This window comes from Pezoporus flaviventris, unplaced genomic scaffold, assembly GCF_033815535.1.
Source record: "Pezoporus flaviventris isolate CSIRO_AGI_PZ_B2104156 unplaced genomic scaffold, CSIRO_AGI_Pfla_v1 ptg000036l, whole genome shotgun sequence".
NCBI classification, from domain to species: Eukaryota; Metazoa; Chordata; class Aves; order Psittaciformes; family Psittacidae; genus Pezoporus; species Pezoporus flaviventris.
Genome location: NW_026892584.1, coordinates 13,526,848 through 13,553,292, shown reverse-complemented (window position 1 = coordinate 13,553,292; position 26,445 = coordinate 13,526,848). Strand labels below are relative to the sequence as shown.

The following is a 26,445-nucleotide window of genomic DNA, read 5'->3' as shown; positions in this document are numbered from 1 at the left end:
TGAGGATGTTATTTTGATCCATGTTCAGGAGAAGATTCCTCTCTGGAGAAAGTTCTGAAGTGATGGAAGCATGTGAAAAAGAAATTAGTTTTGTTTGCTGACAATAACTCAATTTGATCCCAGACAATTTGTAATGGAAATACTTTTCTCCTCACTAATCCAACATTACATTAATTGCAAGCAGTAGATCAATAGTGGGAACTATAGAACTGGAAGTGTTACTCAGATATTAAGCCACAAATTGATCCCCCTGTCAAACCTTAAGTAAGTGCTATATCAACACAAGATTGGAGACTGTTCTGAAATGTAATAGTGATGGACTGAAATAATTTGTTTTATGAAAGTGTATCAACTTTTCACAGCCTGAATCTACACAATCCTGCTGTTACCTCATTATGTTTTGCGCTCACACATTACATCAGTGATTTCTGACTATTGTTCCACTTGGCTCCAAAAACATACGGGATTAGTTCTGGATAATCACAATCCTCACTTGAATTAGAAGGAACCACCAGTACTTGCACAGGATACAGCACAAGTCTTGTGCAACTGTCAAAGTAATCCAGCATTTATATGGCAAATATTCTAATCCAAGTCTATTATTGATCAAAATAATTCTTTTTTAGGAAAATAAAGACAACACTAGAAGACCTTCATAGCGCGTAAGATTCTTGAATTTCCTTGGGCAACTGATGACTGTTGCAACTCAGTGTACTGACTAAATCATACTGATCTGCTCAGAGAATGTAGAGGAAAACATCTGAGAAATTAGAGAATGCTTTGGAAAAAGGAGCAAAAATCTATGGGTTGGTTGTAGTGCTTCTCCCAAAAACTAAGACACACAGTGTTTTTTAGAACTCTTTTCCCTCTTAATGGGCAGAAGTATGAAAGTTGTCCTTATACTACTATAGACATGTTGAGGTTTTAGAAGCTGCAAAGGTCAATACTCAATTCACTTTATGGTATTTCTTTTATAAGCCATTAAGAAAGACTGAAAGGAGTAATATGTCTGAAGAATTTCTTCTTGAATATGTTTTTTAAGCATTGAATGTTGCTGTGGCTCAGACATTGCACATTTGAGAAGTCAGCTACTCCTGTAGGAATGCTTGCAGTGATCTGAGAAAAATAGTTGTTGCTTTCTGTGGGTTGCCTCTTTCCTAATGAATGAGAAGGAGCATGTGGAGTGTGAGGTTTTTGTTCCTCTCTTCCCAGTGCTAGTAGATCCTGCAGGGAGAGATATGGTGGCTCATTAATTTTTTGTTGTTACTCTTCTTCAGATAAAGGCTGCCTTTTTTTTTCTGAGAGTACCGAGTCTTTTGAAATTTTTTTTGGCAGTGCAAAATTGAAGACTTCTGATTGGACATGAGTAGTCAGAGCAGGAAGTCTGTTTGGTGTAAACCCCTCTCACCTGCTAACCATTCAGTCCTCTCAAGTAGAGATGACTAGCTGAACAGTCAGAACTTCTATTTTACCTAACAGAATTCACTCCTGCATTTAACTATTAGTACAAGGGGTAAGGAAGGTGGTAATTCTCAGGGTCTGGCCACCACTGAAGCCTTGTCAGCCAATTATGATAGCTTGATTATTTAATTACTTTTCCAGCATGAAGAAAAAGTATTGCTTCACAGTGGAGAGCAGAGGAAAACTGCAGGTGTCCCTTCAGCAGAGTGAGAAGGCTTTTCTCTAGTCTAGCCTGTTGCTGTTACAGCAATGTTTCCAGCTGTGATACTTCCTTGCTGCCAAGTAGTAATAAATAGCTGTATAAATCATAGTAATGCTTGTACCATTCGGGTGCAGCTGATTTGCTTTTTGACTCTTAATGGGTGTACATACACTTAGTTTCATATTTCAAAGTTAATTGTTAATATTTCTGTTAAAGTAATAGCTTTGGGAGTTGAAGATTGAGCACTTCTGAACTGCTTCATCTTCAACTTTGTATTTAATTCTCACTTGAAGCATTTTCTCCAAGACTCTCTTCAGAACTTGAAGTCAGTAGCCATGGCCTGCCTGATCCAGAGGGCAGCCAGTAACAGTGCAGGTATGTTTAATTTAGGACAGCAAATAGAGACTGCTGCTGTCCATGCTTCCTACAGGCAGAGCTCAAAACTGCAGAGAAGTGGTGACATGTCTTGGTGCTGCCACTTGCAGCCTAGAGCCTGGCAGAGTTTTCCTGTGTGCTATTTCCAGAGAAGACTGGAAAGGACTAGTGTCCTGGTTTGCTTGTTCTTGACTGCCTTCTTTGTAGAAAGCCATAGGAGTATGTCTTTTTGTATAACTGCAAATGATGGGTTACTGTAGAAGCTTACACTCAAAGCTGAATGAGATGTAGGACTACAATAGCTCTTGAAGGTAAAGAAAAAGAAGGATATATGTTACATAATGCATTGGGTTCTTTTTGATTCAAGAAACCTGTATCTCCATGACCATTTTCTGACTTGCAGTGGGAGTCAAAATAGATTTTGCTGAAGGGAAAATAATAAATATAGGAAAAAATCAGACCACATGTTATTCTTTTATTTAGAGTATACTGAGATGGATCTGAAGTGGAATCCTGGCAGGGTTTCTCATCCAGACTCAGCTGCATGCCAGGTGACTGATTTGAGTTGGCGAGGCAACCTAAATCCCAGTTCCCTGATTAAAGATGATGGAGAGCTACTTGTGGAGGAATACCTTTCCCCCAGGAAACTGGTGAGTAGATATCCAGCTTTTTAATGAAGTAGAAGAGGCAAACTGGCATATACAGAGCTGTATTAACTTTCCAGCTGCCTTTGTGATGATTGCAGATTGTTGCATATCTGACAGTTAGACTTCTGCATAGATTCTGTCTTATGGAAATTTATCAAATGCCTGTCCTCCTTTCACCTTGTTTCATATAAAAAGTACTCCCAGCGTGAATGCTGCTGTCTTTATTGTTAGGTTTCTGGAAGCAGCATGAAGAAAAGTAAGGGTAGCATAATAATAATTTAAACACATCTCATTAATGCCATCTGATGTACCTTGAATCTTAGCATTAGAAAAAGCCTTTTGCATTAACATTGTTCTGGAGATTGGAAATGTAACTTTAAAAGCACAACTTTTTTTCTGAATTAGTGAAATCTTCTGTCCTCCTAAGAAACCAATTAAAATATTCTGTAAGTGCTGGAAGTACTTTCTATATATATCAAAGTGTGTGAAATTTCAAAGCACATTTGAAAGCCATGTTCCTTTTTGACAGGAGGGAGATGATTTTGGCATGCAGCCTGTTGAAAGGGAATAACATGCTGAAATCTTCATGAAGGAATTCAGTTTGTGAAATACTTGTGAAGGAATACTTGGTTGTATATTGTACTTTATTTGCTCAGGAGTAATTAAGGATGAAATCCTTTGGGATGAGTAGGGGCTGAGAAAACAACCTCATTTATTCTTGCTAAAGGAAGGAAGAGGTGAGAGCAGCTTTCTGGGTTGGAGAATTGTGTAGAGCTTAGTGAGGAAGAGCTGAGGCCAAGCCTGTGGTTCAGATGCTCCCAGCAGGCAGAATGATGATCACTGTAACCACAATCCTCTGTGCATCCATTGCAGAGACACTAGCTTCTGCAGGGGGCACGTTCCAGGTGCAGTTTTACACCACTCCCTATCTAGATATCAGTCACAGTTTTAACTATGTGCTGTAGATTAGACAGCAGGTTATTCTCAGAACTACTCTTAGTGGCTAAGGTTTCCAGTGTTTATAAGATGGTTGGAAATGTAAAAGTCATTTTCTGCAGAATGTCTATTTAAAGCATTCTGAGGAAATTTGATGTATGATACTATGGTCTCTGCCATTCATTTTCCTTTGGCTCATATGAACCTCTGACAGCTTCTTTGTCTTTTGCTAAAATCTGGCATATAGTTTGGCCAGTCTAATGTGTTTGAGGCCTATAATACGCTGTATGAATCCAATGGGAAGCTCTCAGATTAGTTTGTTTTCTTGGGGCATGAACCAAAGTCCATCAGAGTAACCAAAAGAGCTGCCTTCTGACTTCAATAATCTCTGAATTAAACCCTTAGGAACTTCTTTCATAGGCATGAAATTCTTCTTCAAAAGCTCTGCTGCTTTTAGTTCACAGTGAGTTGTAAGGGTACATAGGGCAATGTTACCCACATCCTATGAAGTTGTAGTTCTTTATTTAATAATATTTTTTAAAACGCAGTTCAGAAGTTAAATTCTCCCATAATTATAGGCTGTTTTTTAAAATGGGAAAAAAACCCCTTTATTGTTCATATGTACCCTCTTGGAATTAATCAAACCTTGCTTCTTTAAGGATTGTGTACGTTAATATTTGCACAGTATTCCATTTCAAAAAGACTTTTAAATGGATGTCCACTATCCTACCTGTTTTTCTGGATGCTATTTGCTGGCCCTGGAACCCAACATTTGTGTTGGCAGAGCGGGGATACTTCCTGCTCAGAGGAAAAATTATATGACATTGTCAAGAAATGTTTACAATTTTTATAGCTTATTTTGATAACTTATCCAATATATCTATTCTTTGACCTTTATGTTGATCAAATAGAAACCGCTGCTTCCATAAATTTATTTCCTCTGGATTTACAAATATAAAAATAGAGACACTCTTCAAACATTTAATCAGAAACAAGTTTTCACATGCGTATTTTTTAAGGAACCACATGCCATTAGTAACCAAATGGTTTGAAAGGTTGTTTTGCTTAAATCAATAGACTTGCAATATCTTCTTGGTTGTCTTTTAGTTGTGAGTATTTTAGGAGTTATTGATTATATTTACTGAAGTGCTCAGAGAAGGAAATTAACATTTTTAAAGTACAAGCTCATTAAATTAAAATTCTTTTACATGCAAATAAGGACATAGGCCCCAGTTCTGCAGTGTTGTGTAGGCAAATGTCTAGATACCTAATAGAGGTTCCTGAGGAATGCTTTTGTCCTGAGGTATACTCAGCTTTACTTCTTGCCCTTGCAGTGTTCTGTCTTTACCAGTTCAGATTAAGCTCAGGGAGGCTAGAAGATCTAGCTGTGCAGAATCTGTGAAGACTGGGCACCTTGAACTGCAGCCTGTGGCCTCATCTCTACCTGCACGTTTGCCCTTTTTTTCCAGGGATATGGCAGTCTATTTAGTAGTGAAAACATTAGCAGTCCTCATTATTAAGGTCTTTGTAAAAGGTATGATACTTGCATTCCTTCTTTTTACTTTTCCCATTTGCCAGTTTGTTTTCCTCAAAGTGAGGAAAGTTTGGCTCAAACTGATCCTCTTTTTTTTTTCTTTTTGCCTCCTTGGATCCTGTTGCACTTTAAACAGCTCCTACAAAACCATTGATCCCTTTCCCGTTCTCTTTCTCTCAGTTGTAGATCCTCACCTCATTTAAATCTTATGCTCACTCACTACAGGCTTTGTGGTATTCTGTGGCCTCATTTCAGCAGAAGATTCAGTTTAAAGTCCTGTGTGATTCCATATTCCCACTATGTTAATCACATCTTGAGTAGTTTCTGCTTGTTGCCATCTCTCTTGCTGCAATGTCATGTAATGTCCCTTTATATTTCAGTACTCTTCATCCAAGCTACAGGTCAAAAGCTTTTGATGCAAGGGTTGGTATCATTAGATGTTCTTTTTATTCTTTCTGCTATTATCAATGTCAATTTTCTGTTGTTTTGTGTAATCTTCATCTATACGAATATGCATTCTGGCTTTTTCATTTGTACTTAGCCAGTTAATATTTCCAGCTCCCTGCTCTGCCTATACTTGTTTTGTGCATTCATGTTGACAAATGATGCAGAATACCAGAGTGAGCAAATTCACCATTCCCCCTTTATTCTGAAAACTGGCTATTAATGTGCAGTACATTGCAGATAATTTTTAACTTTGTTAGGGCTGTGGCATAGATTCCTCATTAAGCATGGAAGAACTGAAATTAAGGGCTTCACCTGTCTTGAATCAGATTTTTTTGTTCTATTAACCCCCATCTCCTTCCTGCCATTTGCAAAGGATCTTTTCCTGACTTCCACAAAAAGCATTCCAATTCTCAGAATAAACTCATTTTACAAGGTCAAATGATCTTCCAGATATTGTCACGTTATCAAAACTAATCACATTTGTGTGTGATCTTTAGAGAAGAAAGGAAGTAGTATTCCAATTTCACTATTTATTGATCCTGCTCCATTTAATCATGTTTTCTAAACTTACGAACATGTGTTCGGAAGTGGTGTTTAGTTTTGTTGCTCAGGAGGTTAGGGTATATTTCATATGGTATGCACTCATCCTCAGGGGAACAAGAAAATCTTGGAGGGTCCTGGAACAACAGACTGGATTCCTGCTGAAATGACTCAGTCATTTCCTTTTTTCCTTTGCAGAAAGTCTTCCTCTTAGTTTTAAGCTAAATGGACTTGAGGGGGAAAAAAAAAGTTAATCATGGAAGCAAGTGCAAAATTGTGTTAAATTGACTCAGGAGATGGAAGTAACTGATCAGATTTGGATCTGCACAATCCTGTATTAGAATTATTAGAATTGTATAATCATTTAAAAAATAAAACTGAAAAGATTTGAAGGGACCTCTGGAGGTGTTCCAGTTCAATCTTCTGCTCAAAGCACAGCTAGCAAGTTCAAGGTTAGATCAGATTGGTCAGGGCAGCAGATAGTAATAAACATAATACTGTGAACGGGGAAAAAAACTACAAAGCCTCATTTAGTTTCAGAGCTTTTATTTTTTAGGTTCTTGTACTAACACAAATCCCTTTACTATAGTTAAAGCTTGTAGTTGTTATATTAGTGCTCCTCCTGCTACCTAGACATCGGATGTTTTATGTTCAAATTGTCACATCAGAAATCTTTGTATGTATACACACACATTTGCATGCCTTTATGTGAAAAATCCAGATTTTCATTTGCATACAGTCAAAGCCACTTAGCTAACATAAAATAGCAGATTAGTCTTGAGTTTTACATGTTCGGTGACACAGCACTGCCCACTGAGGTTTGTGGCAGTTAAGAGAACTCTCAGCAACTTTCAACATCAGATCCTTAATGCTGGTTTAAAATAAAGGTGTCAGTACTGTGAATCCCCAGCACGAGTCAGTGAGGAGCTGACTACGCAGGGGCCCACCCGTGCAGATCTGTTGGTGTAACTTGGGGGTTTTGGCATGAGAATAAGGACATCTTTACTAATGTATCCACCACTTAAATTCCTTAATTATTGCCCTCATCTATATTTTTCATACAAGCCAAGAAGATTTCTTTATCACAGATTGAACACCTACCTAATCTATTCATCTGAGCTGAGAGAAGAATGTATTTGTATGTATATGTAGAAAATAGTGAAATACAGCTAAATATTGTAATTATGGGCATCTGCAGCATTTAGCCATTTTGAAAAGAAGATTGCCTGTGGGACCACAGGGAAGTTCTGCTCCCTCTCATTGAAAATCCCTTACTTGGAATCACTTAAAACCTTGTTAACATTCTCGTAACTTTCTTGTTAGAAGCAATATTTTGTCATACTTTCAGCAACTTTAGGGGTTTTGTGCAGGGAGAGATGGGAATTCAAAATAAATTTCCTGCAAAAAGCAATGAACGCATGAATGGACCTGATTCTAGTATTTGCATACAGGTGTAATGTTAAAAGGAAATAAGCTCACCACCCAGGAATTCCTGTCCTAGCCAAATTAACCAGGATCAGCAAAATAAATGCGCAGCTGGAAATGCTTCTCTGACAGCTGCACACAACATGCACTTCAGTAACCTATCTACTTTTCTTGAAGTATGTGAAAAATCTAGGGAAGAGGGAAGAAAACAGTTGTGTACACCAGCTTTAATTGAACAGATATTATTTACCAATTAAGGAATTCACAGAGAGTTGCAAGTGGGACTTGAACTGGGTTTCCCAGCATCCCGAGGTGACTGTTCTGCCAGTTGGAAAGCTTTGCAAGCACACAAGTATTTTTCACTTGCTGTTCTTTACAGAATACTTACTGGCTTTTCTTGTCAGTCAGAGGAAAAGCTTTCGAAACTAGTGCACAGTCTCCTCTGAGATGTTGGCCAGACATTTTGCACGGTGGGAATGATTTGTGAGCCGTCGTGGAGTTGCTTTTTAAATTACTGGCTAAATTATTTACCAATATGTTCTGCATGATCTCCTGTGAAATAGTTTTACTCCTGTTTTGAAGGAGGTGTAAAAATACAAAGATAACTTTATCTGCTCTTGTTTTACTTATGTATTCGTCTTCAAGGAATTGTGCAGTGCTTTACCATGGAAATTTATCTTCTCGAATAAACAAATTTAAGGTGAAGTATAATGCTTGCTGTCAGGCCACATTCCTGAACATCATGTGCCAGAAAGGATTTGATGTTTGATTCTTCAGAAAACATCTTCCTTCTCTATCTAACTGATACCCACCTTGCTGGGCAGGCAGTAGATGGGTGACAAGCAAAATCCTCTTTGAACACCAACAATCAGCCTTTTTTTTTTTTCCAAAGTATCTTTTTGCTGTAAAATAACTCTGAGTATATCCAATTCTTTGCCTAGAACAGATCCATGGTACGTTTTGTCTGCTCTACATTGAGGCTGAGCAGCTGTTCACAGGCAAAGAAATCCTAGGTGGCACAGCACCTTCGTGTGTGTAGCATTCCTTGCAGGCAGGCAGAGAGACATTCTGTTCCTGGCTGCCAAAACAGCCCTTTGAACTGTGGGCAGGCAGTCATTACCTGAGGCCACAGTAGGATACTTCTGAATTAGGGCAGTAGCCTGCCCAAGGCCTGGCATGGCCCTAGGAATGAAAAGATTTAGAGCACCTTAGCATCACTTCAACCTTTGTGGTGCCAGGTATCTCTGTATCGGAGCTGATGATCCCTTCAGTGTCTTTGGAGATTTTTATGTTTTTTTTTTTTTTTTTTTTTTTTTACTACTCAATAGCGATAAAATTATTCCTAGATATCCCTCCTTTCAAATTTTGGTGAAGGCTCCTGTGCTTTGGCATTAAACAACAACATAAAAAGGAGATCCTGCTAAATATATGTCATCTTGGTTTAAATGTTTCCACATCCTTCCCTAAATCTCCCTCATTCCTGGTGCCATCATTTTAGCTGTGACATGAGATATGTCACACTTCCAGCTGCACCAGTATGCCAAGAAAGGTGTCTGGGCAGTAGGAGTGTCCTAATTATCTTCCAAAGGAAACATTCATCACAAAACCTTCTCTTGAGCTGCCGCCCTGGCCTTTTGCTTGCTAACTAGCTTGTAGTCAACACCTGGGGTCTCTGTGCTTCTAGTGCCTTTCAGTGAGCTCGCCCCCCAAGAGCGTTTCTTGTTTTCTTCATGTAGTATGATAGCTTTTGCATCCCACAGCAAATTGGTTCCAAACTTTCCAACCATCTCCTCAGCATCAGTAGATGGAAGGACGGTGATTTTTTCAGAGACTTTTGGAAAAACAGAACAGGGAAATGGGGACTGAGAGCATATGGACTCTGGTTAGCACATGCTTTAAGGCAGCTGTCTACAGTTCAAAGAGTTGGTGATGGGAGCCAATAACCCTTTTCAGCACTGGAGCCACAGCTGTGCCTGTTGCGGTACAAAATGTGGATGTGCTAAGATGTTCATCTCTCAGATGGGAAAAAGTACAAATGGTGGATCTGAAAGAGGCAAAGGAGGGCAAAAAATCACACTAATATCGCTGGTATGAGGAAAAGGAATAGGGAACCCCAGAAGAGGAGAGAATATAACTTTATGCAGTTTTTATGCTTGGATTTTGAAAGAGGAGGACAACGAGCAGAGCTGTTAGAGGAGGCTGTCTAGAATACAGCAGTGGGAAGGACAGCATGCAGGGAACTTGCAGACAGCAGAGGAGAAAGGCAAAGCCAGGAGCTTTTGCTACTCTACTCAGAACCTGTATGACCCTAGCATATTACTTATTCTGAGATCTTCCTATTCTGTCTTTTAATGCTGTAGGCTCGCTCTTAAGACTGTTTTGACAGGGAGAGGGGAGATATTTTTCAGAAGCAGCTTCCTTTCATGACCAAAGCTTGTGTCCAAGTCCAGCAATCCAAGTGTGTGCTTGTGCGCCAGGACATCAGCTAGCACTCATTTCACACATACTCTCTTGCTATACGACAGATAGTGTCATCTGCTGAAAAGGATTACTGCAAAATATATCTTGCAGTGAGGGATTTTGTGTTTACTTTGTGGGAGAAAGCAGTCTGTATGTGGTAAGCATGGCTTCTTTGAAGGAGCAAGACAGTTTTTGTGGTGGCTGCATCTGGGATAGAAAGTAAACTTCTGAATGCCATTGGAAACTCACAGGTTATCACCTTAGAACTTTGTTTCTCATACTCTAGGGGGAAAGCAGGAAAGTAAGAAGACTACTTAGGTTCAGCCTGCTTAAAAAAACTCACAGTTTTTTAAAAAAGAAGATTAAAAATAACTTCAAACAGTGTTATAAAGACAATTCAAAAGTAAATGAAGATTTTTGATAATTCTGTTTCTTAGGAGTCCAAGTCAAAACCTTACAAAGGGAGGCAGATTTTCAAGGAGGGTGCTCAGCCTTTCCAAGAAACCATGCCCTTTTAAGCTGTTATCTTATTTACACACAGATTGTGTTTGGTCCTTTGTAAAAGGATGTAGAACTGTCATAGAATCATAGAATAGGGTTAGAAAGGACCTTAAGATCATCTGTTTCCACCCCCCCTTACACTCACACTAGACCATGTCACCCCAGACTCCGTTCAACCTGGCCTCAAACGCTGCCGGGGATGGAGCATTTACCACTTCTTTGGGCAGCCTATTCCTGTGCCTCACCACCCTCACAGTAAGGAACTTCTTTATATCTAACCTGAGCTTCAGTGTTTAAGTTTGAACCCATTACTCCTTGTCCTATCAGTACAGCACTATCAGGGTGAATGAAGTTGTAGTTGCTTGCATGCAGTAAGCAGGAATGTCGCAACTGCCGCTTTTCTCTGCAAAATGAACTGGATGTTCTTGTGGTTATTTTTTCTTCTCCAACCTCATAAACAGAAGTGGTCCTGTACATTTCCTTCTAATGAATAATTCCCCCCTTATTAAACAAACTAAAGAATGTTGTAACTTTTAATAGGAGAAAACTTGTCTGCTGTATGTGGAGGTTGTTGAATGACTTCCTGCCTTCATCTTAAACAGAGGAGCAAAAGGCAGGTGACACTACTGACCCACGCTATTGATTTCATTATTGAGGGGGAAATACTGATGCCAGGGTCAGCCATTTCTTTGAAGTGGGCTTTTTTTAGCCCCACATCCTAACTCCTTTGGCATGGAAAGGTGAGAATGTAGCAGTTGTTTCACTGCACAGAGTATCAGCTCTTTCAGGCAGTTATTGTGTCACAAAAGACTTGTTTTTCATCTTTCAAAGAGTGTTTTGGGCCCCTTCATGAACCGCTAACACATCAGGGACAAAATATATAGGTCCCTCCTGGTCTGTTTTGGTGAACCCATGCACAGAAGGATCCACTAAGTACCCAAAGATGATGCGAAGGACATGGTGGAACACGTAGTCTGAGGGAAACTGGGGAGAGAGGAGCTGGTTGTAGCAGGAAGGAATAGAGGATAAGAACAGTGGTAACACAAGATTGCTTCAGCTGCTTGTGGAATTGCAGCCTGGCATCTTAGAACTCTATAGCCTTACTGTAGTTTTCATTGACTGTCCTAGAGCTTCCCTCTCTCCTCTGTGTATAACTTCTTGTTTCTATCCTCCTGCTTACCTCTCCAAGGCAAAACTTACATGTACACAACAATGCAGACTTTAAGATATTAGAAAAGATCCTGCATTCACGCACTTACTCTTGGTTAATGCAGTGGTTGACCCTATTACTAAGGTTTTGCAAAAATAATGGAGTATTTTGGAGGCTTCTGTTTGCATTGCCTAGAATTAGCAGTTCTTGTAATTAGTGCTGTTTTCTTTCACAAAAGTGAGCTGCTCATGCTAAAATCATGTCTCTTTTTCATGGTTTTGGGCTAAAAGGCTAAACAATGTGTTTTGTTGAGTGTTACTACCTAGTATCTTTTTGATTATAGGTGACAGAGTAACTTCTTATCTGCTGAGGATTCATACAAGACTTATGCAAATCTTAAAGCATGGACATACTGTTTAAATGAATTAATTGGCATGTAGGTCTGTTGATTTGCAGCTTGAATGTAATCCTCAGCTTTAACTCAAAGAGACTAGAATAATTTGGAGCTATGTGGAAAAAATATCTTTGAATACTAAATTTATTTCAATGTGATTGCACATCTAGCCATTTTGACCTGGAGTATATGTTGACAAAGCACTTGTTGAAAGCCTTTCTACAGCTTTTTACTTCTCATCTGGTTTATTGCATGTTGCCTGGTTTATTGCAATGAAAGTGTGTGTATATATATATATATAATATATATTCCTGCTTACCTTCACAGAAAATTTTGACAGGGGTAGATGATCTGCAGCAAGTGAATGCCCTAGAGGTGCGAGTAGATACAAGAGAGAACAGCTTGGGGAACTTTGGTAAGAAAACACTTTATCTTCTGCTCACTGTCTCAAATTTTCCTTTATTGTGTCTTGAAGCATGACTGGGGACTCAGAAACTGACAACCACTGTAAAGTACTTTCCTGCTCAAGAGCTCCTGAAACATGGTCTTCCTGGAACCTCTCATTCCTTGATCTCTGTTTTCTGTGAAGCTCTAACCAGGACTGAAAACTATGGCAGTGGGATGAGTGATGCCATTTCTGTCTAAAGCAAATTAGTTTGAACACATTCCTCTCAAATGACATGCTTCCAGGCCCTAAATGAACATTTATTGATTACCTTGCCCTCTAAGTACTTGGCAATACTCTAACAAAGCAGTAGCCAAAGTTCAGCTTCTCTCCACTGTAAGGTTTTCCTGTGGGTGGGAAATTGCTAGTGGTATCAAGCTACTCATGCAGCCAGCGGCCTGTCTTCGCATCCTGTGCTGCCTCATTGAGCTCTGCTGGATGATGGGGAAAGTCCTATAGATATATCATTCTGATGAGTCCTAAACAGCCCTAATGCTTGTCCTTAGTTTCTATGTTGTCATTACCGCACTGGGGAAGTAAAGAAGTACCAAAGGAATTCCCTCTATAGGAGAGTTAACACTGAGAATATGAAGCTTTCCTTTTTCCTGCTACTGGCAGTCATTTTCTGTCATGTGGATGCCCATCACAACCAAGTCTTCTGCAACCAAGCCTCCTGCAGGGTAATATTTTCTGTGCCAAAAGGAGTCACATCCCCAAAAGTGGGTGTTGGTATTTTCAGCCAAGCAGTTAATTTTTATATGCAAGGGACTACAATGTAGCAGCCAATTAGCTTTAGTGGATTGATTGATGTCTATTTGTCAAGAATGGTGAAGCAAGTGCAGTGAAGGGGGCTTTTGTCTTGAATTATATAACCGCTTTGTATTGGTTATTCCATTTATTTTGTAAATAGTTCTCTTTATGATAGGCATTTGATAACTTAAGGTAAATTACATGCATTTCAGAAATCGTAATCTATTCAGTCATGTTTCCTCCACTTGATAAGAAAATCTGATTATGCCTTTTCTATAATGCTTGAAAGTGCCACTCCCATTCCAATGCCATTTCACATGAGCTGTAACAAGCAAGCAAAATATTTCACTCTTTTTACTCTCTGCTTCCCTTTCCTTTCCATTACTGGAAATAAATCCCTTTCTGCTCCCTGTGATTAGACTTTTGCATCTTTTACAGAATGTGGAGCTCTATTCCCATATTGCAGACAATTTCCATCTTGTTTATATCCCACCATTTGCACCAAGACTTGGCCCTTGTGGGCTATAAAACTCAGCAGCTGCAGGTGCCCACTGCTGTTGAGAATAACAGAACGTCAAGACCAAACAAAATTCCTTTTTTTCACATGACAGCTGATTTTTTAGGTGCATGGAGTAAGGTCTACCTTTTTAGGGGTATCACAGGATAGTTTGCACCTTCAATGCGAATAGTGTAAGCAGGTCTGCTGTTGGAGGTATTGGGCTTGTTGCATGCTCTTCGTTTGCCCCTAAAACTCTGCTGCTGACCTGGTCACTACTCACAGGGGTCTGGATAAATAGCTGGAGGGAAGGAGGAGGGTAAAACCAGACCAGCTGGAATGACAGAAGTTACAGTGCGACAAGAAAGAGAAGCTTTTCCACCATTAGGACAGTTAAGCAATAAGGGTATCCAGAGAGGTTTGAGTCTCCACCCTTGCAGGTTTTAAAGATTCAGCTGGGTAAAGACCTGAGCACCCTGGTCTGATCTCACAGAAGACCTAGCTCCAAGCAGGAGGCTGGGCTTGGGACCTCTGGCTCTCTCCTCCAGAATGGATTGCTTTGCAAATTGGTGGTTTTATTTGCATTCCAGACCTAGCTAATTAACTTTCTTTATAGCCATATTATATCAGTTAACTTTGCTTTCACTGTGTTCCTTAGTTGCAGAAGGTGCATAACAGCATCTTTGTCGTCAAAGAGTTCCTTATTTCTATGATCAGTTTGCACTTAATAAACAATATTGTTTGACTGGTTTTATGCGTAAAGAAAAAATAGGCTGTGCAAGCTCTTAAATGGCCAGGTAAAATAGTTGCAAGTTACTTGACTGCACATAACTCTGGGTCACCTGGAACGCTGCAACACTCAAATCACAAATTTATACTACAATTTCTACTTGAGAAACATTTCAATGTTTGCAGCCATACACAGACTGCAACACAAGCCCTCAGGGCCTACATCTCTGTTATCATGGTTTCCAGAGTGATTTAAAACATGTGACTTGAGTTTTTCTCATGAGCATTCCAGATTGGGATGTACTAAACTTCAAAGCTCCATCTTGCTAAGCTTTCCCGGTTTGTCAGATCGGGCTCTCTACAATGCTGTGACATAGTGGGGAGGAACAGTTGCGTTTTTAAGGGTAAAGTGTGGGCTAAAACTCAAAAAGACCAATACTACAGTATTTTCATGTGATCAGTTTTAAAATTAAGGAAAGGCTTTGTGCCGGAGCTGGAATTGGAGTCTCAAGGCTTGGGACAATTGCTAACATCTTTAGCTGTTTGTTTTCAGTGCACCCTGCTGAGTGACAGGTAAAACACTGAACCACCCTGGCAAGTCTTGTATCCAGCTTTGCAGATCTTGGACTTCACTTCTGTGCTCTTCAGTTTGCGTGTAGGCTTTAGTTCATACTCAAACAGATGGACTATTTTTCTTTTCATTAGCTTATCCCTTCAGTTCTGATTGATTGCTGACAGATCTGGGACTGCATTCTTGCCCACCTCGTAGAAATTCCTGTTGAAAGTAATGGTGGGATACAGTCATTTAAGACACTACATAGTCCTCCTCTTTCTAAGTGATTTTAATAGCTACAAATCAAGTTACCCACAATGCTGTTCGCTGGTACTTATTGAATTGTTGTCTGCTGGTGGCCAGGCTAAGTTGATTATGGGTCTGAAGACTGCTGCTTCCCTTGCCCATGTTTTATCAAGGAAAAGCTCTGCCGTTTTTTCACTCGGAGTCATCCTCTCTCTTTCCTCTTGTTCTATTTGTTGGTATTCCTGATGTGAAGCTGAGAGACATTTGTTGGCGGCTAGCGTTGCAGTGGCTGGTACTTGTGTGGTTGTTGATGCGGGAGTCACGGACAACACAGAGACGATCAATGTGGTCAAGCGATTGCCAAATTTATTACAACTCCTTATATACTATTTCTTACATGCACTTACAGTGATTTGGCATATTATGATTGGATACATGTCTTGAAGACCCTTAGTGACTAACATAATTGGTTAAGCACAGGTGTGAGAACTTGACCTCGAAAGCTTGCCAACAGTCCATAGTTCTCATTAACTCAGTGAATTCCAGCTTCTTCGTATCTTGCTTGCTTAAGCTTCCTTGGGCCTCTCATGGCCTTGCTGTATCTTTCAGGATTATTCAGAGTTTATGTACCAATTATGCATTCTCCCATGAGAACACTGTCTCCACAAGTGGTCAGGAGGCCAGTGTGGAAATAACATCAAGGTGATGGATCTTACTTGTTTAAACACACCTTAAGTGAATTAAATAGCCTGTTTAATTTACGTATCATGTTGCTGTTGCTAGAAGAGTGCAATCTGTGTTCACATGTTCTGTAGGATCACATGTACTGTAGGATCAATAAAACATATAGGTGTCCTGGTAGCAATGCAAGTATTTGTCAGTAATTTCTTTTGTGTATTTTTTTCTCTAATCCATATTCCAGAAGGCATAAGAAGTCGAGCTACAATGATTTTTTTAACAATAGAATATATTGTAATGCCAACAACAAGTTTCATAAAAATAAGTGTCGTAGCTTGTAGAATATAATAAAACCAGCATCTTACCTATATTTCTCCTCACTCCTAGTCTGTTATCTAAACTTCATCTGCTCTACCAAAACAGCTCAGAAAGACATCTGCATTCCTACCTTGCTTGTGAAATGCAGCACTTAAGGTAACATTGTTGAGTGTGCATGTATCACTTTTGTTCATCTACCTTACACTTTGATTTCTTTTGCTCTTCATTTAGTTTTGTTCCACTGGGATAGTACAGTTGATTAGTTTAACACTAGCACATTGCTGGTGGTTAGTAGTTTGAGACTTGTAGCAAAAAGGGTATTTACTGAAACAGAATCTTAGACCTATGAGATAACATTGTTCACCATTCTAAATTCTCAGCCTTGTACTGTGGTCATCAGTATTTTTCTGGACCATTCTTATTTTAGAAAGGCAGTTTCAAGATGAGGAATATATTGTTTGTAGTTTAAAAATTATTGGAAGTTTGCCTTGTTGATGTTTTAGAGTATTTTTATGTTAGTATAAGAATAAATTGCATCCTTGCTCTCAGGAAAGATGCCATGAGGGTTAAAATTAAGAAAATTAGAAGTATGTTACTATATTTGGATAGATCTCTTATTTCTGTCATCTTCATTTTACAATATTCTTTCAATTTAATCTTGCAGTCTCTAATATACGTATATATATATATATATGGATGGATGGAATTGGGACTATAAAACCATACAAAATTAAGTGGGTAATGAATTACTAGCAGCAAAGAACAATTACATATCAAATATAAACCTTAAAGGAGGGAAGAACCTGCAGAACTGGATAAATATGCAAAAATCTTGCTGGTAGAATTTTGCACCACTGCACATAGCATACTTTTATTTCAGTCTATTAAACAGCATATTAGAGCTTAACACTCTACAAGTTCCCAGGGACAGATTGTACCAAAATACAATAAAATGTCTGAGATGGAGGATCAGGTTACAATAATGAAATAACTAGATGTGAAAATGGTACTGTCAGCCTGTCACTCTGCCTCTTTGTGTTCTTTAATAGTTGCTTTTTTCCTGAACCAACTCTAAATGCATTCAGTGGGAAGCTTTTTCTTGAACAAGTCTCTCCTTTTTCTCTGAGGTAGTTTTCTTGTCTCCTCATTCAAACCTTCTTCATGATACTAGTTTGTAAAACCCATTTACTTTGTAATGCTTTGCAATAGCTTTTGCTTGGTAACCCTTTAACCTCTCCGGTTGAACCTGTGGCAAAGCTATTACCTGCTGCTGTGGTGGGACTAGAGAGGCTAGTGCATCCTTCTTGCTCTTTCCTTCAATGCTTTTGGGGAAGCCATTACGTCTCTCTACGCTCGAGGTATTTTATCAGAAACATGGTAGCAATCTAGATTAATTAACAGAGATCCTAGTATCAACCCTGTCAGGGCTCCAAATTTTTTTTGTTGCCATACTGTATAAAACTGATTTGATGTAAGAAAGTATGCCCTGCAGGATGAGAATGGTATGTTATAATTTGTACAGGTTTTAGGGGTTATGAAAAATTACAAAAAAAAGAAGGTTAGAAATGTTTTGCATTTTTAGTATTTTTTAAGAGCTTTGCAAAGACATGAAGTTCAATATTTGCAGTATAGCATGAAGATTTATATGTATTATGTGTTGTAATCAATATATGTGTGAAGATTGATATGCATTATAATCATTCCCAACTATCACTAGATATACATAATGCTTCTACTGAACCATGATTTATTAAAATCTTTTTGCTGTAAATGCTCTTGTTATGTTTGGGGAAATGGGATGAACAACGTGACCTCCTTTGTTTGCTTTTGGAATCCCACTCCTGTTTTCTTTTGTTTGTTTTGCTTCATTTTGATCCTTTGCAAAGAGCTGGAATGATGTCCCTCTGGACACTGCTAAGCCACCCATGCTAGAGAAAGATTACTCAAAGGACTTATAAAAATATTTGCTTAGAAGAGATTTTAATGTTTTAGTAATGATCCAGTCTGTCTAAAATTGTTATTAACTTTATATGGTTGCATGTTATACTGGAGGGTACTCACCAGTCACAGGTGAACTCCTCTAGTGGGAATGGGTGAAATTTTGTTGTTGTCAATACCTAATGTTTCCTTGGACTAGAGCTTATGTCTGAGTTACTTGGTAGCTTGGAGAGATTTTGTGTATGATTTTTGTTCAGAGATACCTGTAGAAACAACCAAAAAGGGAATTCTGTCTTGGGAACAGAAAAAAGCATTAATCAAAATAACAACAGAATACTGAGGTATTCATAGATATGAAATTTGTACAATTGAATAGTAAGCCGTAGATGAGATCCAGAAAATTAAAAGGAGATGACAATGCATATCAAAACAAAATAGGATTCTGGGGACCTCTGAACTGTAAATGGTGAAGTTATGACATGAGAAATTATGCTATTATTGTTTGAGTCAAAATTACATTTTGAAGAAGTGTTACCTAGCTGTGTATCCAAGAAATCCATCACTACTTGACATTAAATTGCTAGAAAAATATTTCTGGGGAGAGAAGCAAGAACATTATGTAGAGATCAGGGGTCATGGACTGCTATACCCTGAGCATCCCTTACTTCTTCAGAGTAATCACTCAGTTAAGGGGCAACGACTGTTGGGAATGAGACCAAAGAAAGCAGTCACCCATCAAGCCAGTTTCTGTTGTTGTCTGTCTGGAAAGGTGCTCTGTTGAAATTGTCAGGGAGGGCTTCCAAAAATTATAGCAGGGTAGTCATGCAGACAGTACGTATATGGTGCAAAAATGCAAAGGATAAAATATTTTTTTAGTGAAATAATCTCATTAATTTTCTTAGAAGTGTTCTAGCACAAGTCTGGCAGAAACAGGTAAGAAATGCATGTAAAATTAGGTGCTTCAACTTGTAATTTTCAGCAGTTTCTTTTATTCCCAGATCTGCAAAGTGTTTTTTATTCTGTTCCCATAGGTGCCTATTTACCTAATCTGAGAGAACTGCGGTTGAACAATAGCTTGCTTATGTCTGTGAGGTGAGAAATTAATGATAACTGAAATAAACATAAAGAATAACAGCACTCAAGTTTATTTAAGTGATAAAATCTTCATTTGTGCTGCTGTGTTGCTTTCATTTCTTCCATTTCCCCATGCCATGATAATGGACTAAGTCATGAATATATGATCCACAAGCACATAAGTTTAAGGAAAAGACCTTCACTGGAATAAATCAGTGTAGCTGCAATGGTGCCAATGAATTAGCCCCAGTCTGCCACCAGAGAAGTTCCTGCCATGCTTGAAGTCCATGGAAATTTGTTACAAAGAGCTAGAAATTCACCTCTTACTCATGTCTAGGCACTTGGATTTTGAAGTGTTTCACACTTTGGGCTTTTATTGTGCACAGTAGTGTGTTCTATACAGGTCAGACCAGTTCTTCAGCTGATAAAAATCACTTTGGCTTTATTTGAAGTCAATGAAGTTGGGTTTATGAGGGCTGCTATGAAGACTGCATGTCCCTGGCTTGCTGAGCTTCCTGAAAACATCACGCATTTTCTTGCAGAGAACTGGGGAGCTGGCAGGTTGGGAAGGCAGAAATGAAAACCATCACGATGAAGAGGCAGACCTGTCTTCTCTGTCCTGTGCTGATATTTGTATTACCCTTGCTAACTAATGCATAATGGAGAAGTACAGTTCATATCCATAAGGGGCTGTGTAAAAGGCCATCCTTATGTTAAATAGGACTGCTTTCTGGCTTTGCATGGCAATCTGCTAAATTTTTTTGGGGGGGGAATAAAATAGAAAAACAGTGATTTTGCAAATTCTTGTTAAAGAGAATATGTTCCCTGATGGTAAACAGCAACAAATTCTTCCCGGTCTCATGCATCATCACTGAAGTAGCTAATGAACTTCAGTTGTCACACTTTGATCTTATTTTCTGTTGGTCTGGCAGTGAGATTAAGTATTTGCAGTGTAATTTTCTTTTTTTTCCCACTTTCTAGTCCATAACATGGAAAAATAGTGATTCTACGTTGCTGTGATTATTTTACTGGCAACCAACCACTATCATAATTGTGAAATTGCTCTATTATTGCAATGGAGGAGTAAGCAGTAGGTGAAAAAAAATATTTTTTACAGTATCAAAAAGTATTTTAATATATTAACAAAAAAAAAAAAGGTGTTTTGTTTGGTCAGAAATCCATATTCTTTTAAAATGTGTCAATGGAAAATGGTTTGACAAGTCCTGTTGGTCCTGAATACAGGGTGCAGTTCAGGGAAACTAAACTGTTTTGTTTGATTTAGGATTTTGCATATCCCTTTGTATTCTGAGAAGTGAGTTTCTGTCATGAAAAGTTTTGTTAAACCATTTTCTGTGACCTGACATCCTTGTGGTCCTTGACGCAGGTAATGTTTGGTCTCAAGTCGAGTTTTGATTTGATCAACTATAGTGTATGTATATGCTGTTTTTTTCATTTGGATATCAAGTCTAATATTGTGATGCTTTCCAGGCACACAAACCCTAGAAGAAGATATCCATTCCTCTTTAAATAAACATGCTTTTTGTGTGCCAGTTGAATGCAATTGTCAGATAATAGGTAAAGGAAGAAAATGGCTCTCCTAGGTCTCCCTGTCCAGAACTCAGTTGGTATAGTTACAACAGTAGCTTCCCTTTATTAATTCCCATCTTTGACAATCTGTCATTGATAAACACAGATCACTTAAAGGCACAGTCCATGCAAGCACAGCCTGGGTGCTTGAATTTTATTTTTGGATGTCTGCATCACGTCAAATTAATACCCATTAAAAAAAACACTGCAGCCACAGCAGTAGTGATGTCTGGTATAGCTAATGTAACATAGCTACTTCCATTCTAGCAGGCTGTTGCCATTTACTTAATAAGGTTTAGAAATTTTATTTCTAAATTAACTTGTTGATGTTTGAATTCTGTCAAAAAGTGATTCTTTTGTTGTATTTGACTAAACCCTGGCAACTGAGGGTTTTGAGGATGATAGGAAAAATATTCTTTTCACTAAAAGCAATTCCCACAGGCTTTCTCAGCCATAAGGTCAGAATCATTGTGGTTGTAATTTGAAAATGGGCAGCAGATAACAGGAAATGTCTCGTAAGGACGGACTGGAAGATTGGTTTGGTTACTGAAAAGAAGGCAAGGGCAGAAAATCAGGCAAAAGGCAGAGGTTATTTCGTATATACTTAGGGTGTTGAAAGAAGACGTTCTGTTCATGCTATATTATGTGAAAAAATTGTATTATGATGAATCATTATAAACAAAAGACTGTCAGTGTGTATGAATGAGTGGTTAATAAGATGAGAAACTTGCTTTTTGTCACTTTAGTTTTGTTTTGTTCTGTCTTGCAGAGTAGAATTTCCTAATTATTTTAGGATGAAAAGGAATTAAAACATTGTTTTCAGTTTGAAAATTGAGGAAGAATTCTCTTAATAGTTAACTGCATATAGGGAGATATCAAAATAAGGCTTTAGTATCCTGAATCTGGTTACTGAGTTTTTGGGTTTTTTTTCTTTTTTTTTTTTTTTTTGTTGTTATTGTTTGTTTGGTGGTTTGTTGTGGTTTTTTTTTTTTTTGAAACATTTAGTCCTGTCGACCTCACATAGGAACTGAAGTTGTGAGGATGCTGAGGTGCATGTTGATTCAATAGAAATCAAAGGAGGGATGTTCTGGGCTTGAGGAATCAAGGTACTTGTGTATTACAGTTTTGCATGGAAGGGCAAGGCTTGCTACTTCAGTGAGTTTGGATATTGGCTTTTCCTTGTAGTTCCTGAAGGAGCTCTGATTTCTTTGATGGGCAATGCAGTGGAGCTACTTTAGTTGTAAATTCATGGTCCCTCCCCAACCCTCCTAAAGCTTTTGAATACTTGAAACTTGGAAAGGTTATATATAAGTGCAGGATATCATTATCAACTATTTCATTTAATCTATAAGGAAAATGTATCCAAATTTATTTGCACATAATCCAGCCTGGCAGTTGAAAGGGAATTTCTTTTTTGGCTGTTTCTCGGTTTTAGTTTTACTGGCCTTTTACTTAAGAGGAATAACTCTGGAAAATCTAGTGTACTGTGGAAAGAAATTAGTTCAGATTGTGGTTAATTTTCCAAATTGCACTAATTTAATGAGGTCCTTTTTCGGTGACCTTTGGCCATCTGCTAGCAGCTAAGAAATTCTAGATTGATGAACTGGTAATTGAGGGTGAAACATAGAACCTATTCTAAAGAGTGCCTGTTAAAAATTGCCCCCCCTTTTTTTCGTGATGACACACAGTCCTCATCTTCATCTCATCTTTGTAATGTTTCCAGTAAAAGACTATATTTCAAGGCCAATGAACTACTACTTCTGGTTTTGGCATGTAGCCTATGTATTTTTTTTATCAGACTGCTTTTATTCTCAATTCAGGGATGAATTAAAAGATCTGTTTAAAAATGTTAGATAGATATCTTTATGAAAGGACTTTTAAATCAGATACAGGGATCTCAGGACCTGGTTGCCATAAGTTTATAGCACAAGCTCTTTCACCAGCAGAAGTTCATTTACCCCCATTCAGCTGTATGCATTGTAGCCAGCAGAAGACTGGTTGGCTCCCAGGACCACTTAAGCAACTGCTTGGAACAGAGAGAATTTATTGTATTTTAAGTCAGATGAAACGCAGGAACTGCAGAATGTGGGGACAAAAGTAGGTATGAGGGATATAGGAAAAAGAAAGCATATTTCCTTCATCTAGACAGAGTTAACATTTCTTTCTGCAGTATGTGTTGCATGTAGTTCTCAAATTGCTCTTGTCCTATTGCAGAAGAGTCCTCCAAAACAAGAGGACAGTAATCCTGGTCCATTTTAGTCAGTAAAGTCATCATGGAAATGGATAGCTGTCCTGAAGGCTCAAATGAGCAAGGTGCAGAGTACATTCAAATTCAATAACTCTCATGCTTCTATGAGTCCTAGGATAGATTTTTTTTATTATTATTATTATTTCTTTAATTTTTTTCAACACCAGCTCCTGGGGACAAGATTAAGCTACATTTTAGGATGTAGCTAATCTCTGCATTCACTTTTCGAATTTCTGCATTCACTTTTTGAAAGTTTCAAGCCCTCTTAACTATGAAAAAAATAACTGCAAATGTGAGCCAAGTGACTTGAGTAGGGATTTTGCTCATCATTTCATGACTCTAAGAAATCGGAGCCAAACTGATTCTTTCTTAATTGAGGGCAAGGGCTTTAAACCCATGTTTAAAAATATTTTGGAGACCTGAATTAGGATCTGTAGGAATTTGCATATAGGAATAATACTCCTTGGTACTTACCCAACAAAGAGTTTAAGCAAATGCTCACCTCCGAAAGTTACAAAAAGTTTGACTTCCATGGAACTGCTCACAGGCTGAAAATAGAACATTAGCCCAAGTGCTTTGCTGGATCTGGGCCAAGTTATACCATCTTGTATAAGGCTAAGCCATGATACTGATCAGCCCAAAATTTGATGTATTGTTGATAGTGTGTGTCTAGACACCCACTGTTTGCTGCATAGTTTTCTTTCAAGCAGAAGAAATTTAGGGCCATTTTCCCCCTAAATTCGTCTTTTCTTTGTCATTTTTGCTTATTCCTTTCCTTGCTCTTTTCCTTCTCCAGTTTGCTTTTTCTTCTGCCTGTCATTTCTCCTGGGTTTTGGGTTAGGGTTTTGTTGTTTGGTAGGTTGTTTTTTTTTCCAGTTATTGGACTACTATGCCTTTAGCGTAGGTACTACACATAAATGCAGTGAGTTTTGTGCAACAGGGATCAGCGTTATTTTGATGATAGATAAAATTCCAAAATGTTATCTAAAATCAATTCAGTTTAGTTTGCATTAAAGATGCAAATGTTTGTCAGCAGATGATTTATTTGTATTACAATATTTGCTTATATTGTTTAATGAGGGATCAGGTGCTCTTGCTCTAGGCTGTGCTTAAACATGCAGTCAGAGCGCCATTGCTCTCATCTGGTCTGAGTGAATCCCTTCATGTCCTTATTTCAGTGCCCAGAGCATTGCTGTTTACTTTGGCACTTGTTTTTCTGGATGGGGAAAGCATTTAGTTTCAAATGCAGTCTAGTTTCTTTAGGGAGAAACAGTTCTGTTATTTCTTCTGTGTAGGCAGCCTGAAAAGTCCTTCAGCAGTTAAGGTTGCTACAAAGTCCATCTTAAGAACATGTTCTTTGAGGACTTTGGGTGCTTGCCAGGAGCTAGGAAAGCATTTGAGTTGATTCTTAATCTCTGTATTAATAAACCTTCTCTCTATTAACGCCTGCAGATCCCTGGGAATGTTACAAACCTTGGCTACATTATGGTGGCCTCAGGTTTTACTTACCATTGACAGCTTCAAGGACACTCATATCATTGATAAAATGTAGTGATCTGGGGACAGAAGTGCGGCTCCTTTTAGTTGAGTGGATTATTTTCAGTAAAGCACAGTCAGCCTGTCTGCATTAGGCCCTAGGGAAATCTGATTGCTTTGACCATTTTATCTGTTCTGGGTAGACCTCTCTGAGATGCCTAGCTCTCCCTTGACTAGGAAGGCAATATGTTGCTTCTGTCTTTTCTTGCTTTAATTTCACCAGGTCAGGTGCCCGAAGTAGAGAGTGTGACTGTCTTTGCGACTTCAGATATCAGAGATTCTGACAGGCTGATTTCACCAGCAAGGAAAGCTGAACTTGTTTTCTGTGCAAATACACCTCTTTGGTTCTGGAGGTCAGGCTCCATTCTACAGCAAGCTTGGAGGACGCCGGCACAAGTTCATGGCCTTACAGTGTCTTTCCATAGTGCTTGCCTTCAACATCCTGTTTTATGCTGCCTTCCCTAGCTGAAACTCCCCTGCCACTGATTTCAGGCTGCCAGGTACAGAGCATACGTGTAAGGAACAGGGTTAAGAGATAGGTTCTACCGTTGCAGCTCCAAGTTTAAAAGTCTCCTGGTCATGACGGGGTCAGTGAGGAGAGTCTAGTGCATTCATATCATCTTAGGGCAGAGAGGATCTGCTTTCACTGTCACCTGAGCAGCTCCATGGAGTAAGCTCTTCCCCCAGAAGCACCACTATCATGTTTCTATTTTGTGATCCAAGCTGTAGTACAATACAGGGTATGAAAACCTTAACAGGATCATCAGAAAACAAAACACTTTTTACGGAGTGAATGTGGCAAGTGAAATAGCAAAGTAAATAAATACTAGATAAAGTATGGAGCAAGTCTGCCATTAAACACCTGCAAGTTAAAATAAACCCATTATTTAATAAACAACTGTGCCCCTTTTCTCTGCTCATCTGAGTAAGCACACCACTTTGAATATGTTTGGTAAAAAGTGTCCTTTCCTTTCAGGGTGCTTTCTTGTGCCACATACCTATCTGAAATGAGAGTTCAGCTTCTCTTTACTGCTGCCTCAGCCACAACCTTGCCAATGTAGCTCTGTTGAATATTTGATCAGTAAACATCTCTGCTGGGGCCTGGGCTTGTTCACATGAACGCCGCAGACGTTTTCCATGTACAATTTCCTCTGGGGTCCAGCTTCACTTGGTGTTGTCCACCCAGCAGATGTGGCTCATCTCAAAGCAAGAAGTCCCCAGGTTGTGGATGTGCTGACAGTATGGTGTGTTCCAGGGTGTCAGTGAGTTAAAGGGGAGACCTATATTTCTCAGCTTTCCCCTTCTGAGAAGGTCTGAGACCAGAGGTTTCCTGCCTTCCTTCTCTGACATTTGAGGGTAGACTGCTTGGTCCCATGGCAAGAATTCAGCCCTCAATGTTTTAAGGTCAGTGACAGAAGTGCATTCATCCACACCTGCAAAAGCCACATCTCTGGCTCCTCTCATGCTCTACAAACCATGTCTCATTTCCTTCATCAAGAAAATATATAGATAAAAGCTTTTGTCATTTCCAAAGGGAACATATGAAGTTCTATACAAATACTATTTGCTTACAAGTAGTGATTACTTAAGATGCACCAATTTGTTTTTAGTGGATGAGGAACCTTTTAGGGATCCATCATCTCACCTGATTCCAGTCTCTGGGATTAGAGGGGCAGCTTTACTCTTTGAACCAACTGGACATAGCAATGGTAATGACTAGGGCCTTTGTGGCTGACTAGGCTTTAACTAGACTAGGTTGTGGCAAGACTTGGCTT

At 38.8% G+C, this 26,445-nt stretch overlaps 2 protein-coding genes across 8 annotated transcripts in view; both read left to right on the top strand.

The window, feature by feature from the left end:
- The window catches only part of LOC133274254 (ras association domain-containing protein 8-like), a 120,588-nt gene that overhangs the window by 9,073 nt on the left and 85,070 nt on the right, over positions 1 to 26,445 (top strand). The gene's annotated exons all lie outside the window — the stretch shown is intronic.
- LRRC56 (leucine rich repeat containing 56) overlaps positions 1,984 to 26,445 on the top strand; it is a 54,000-nt gene continuing 29,538 nt past the window's right edge. For all 4 annotated transcript variants that reach the window (XM_061463195.1, XM_061463191.1, XM_061463189.1 and 1 more), the window contains exons 1-4: positions 1,984 to 2,038; positions 2,522 to 2,688; positions 12,400 to 12,487; positions 19,257 to 19,317. In XM_061463195.1, the coding sequence (XP_061319179.1) occupies positions 1,999 to 2,038; positions 2,522 to 2,688; positions 12,400 to 12,487; positions 19,257 to 19,317 (356 nt within the window). In that variant the 5' untranslated portion in view covers positions 1,984 to 1,998. The remainder of the gene's footprint in view (positions 2,039 to 2,521; positions 2,689 to 12,399; positions 12,488 to 19,256; positions 19,318 to 26,445) is intronic.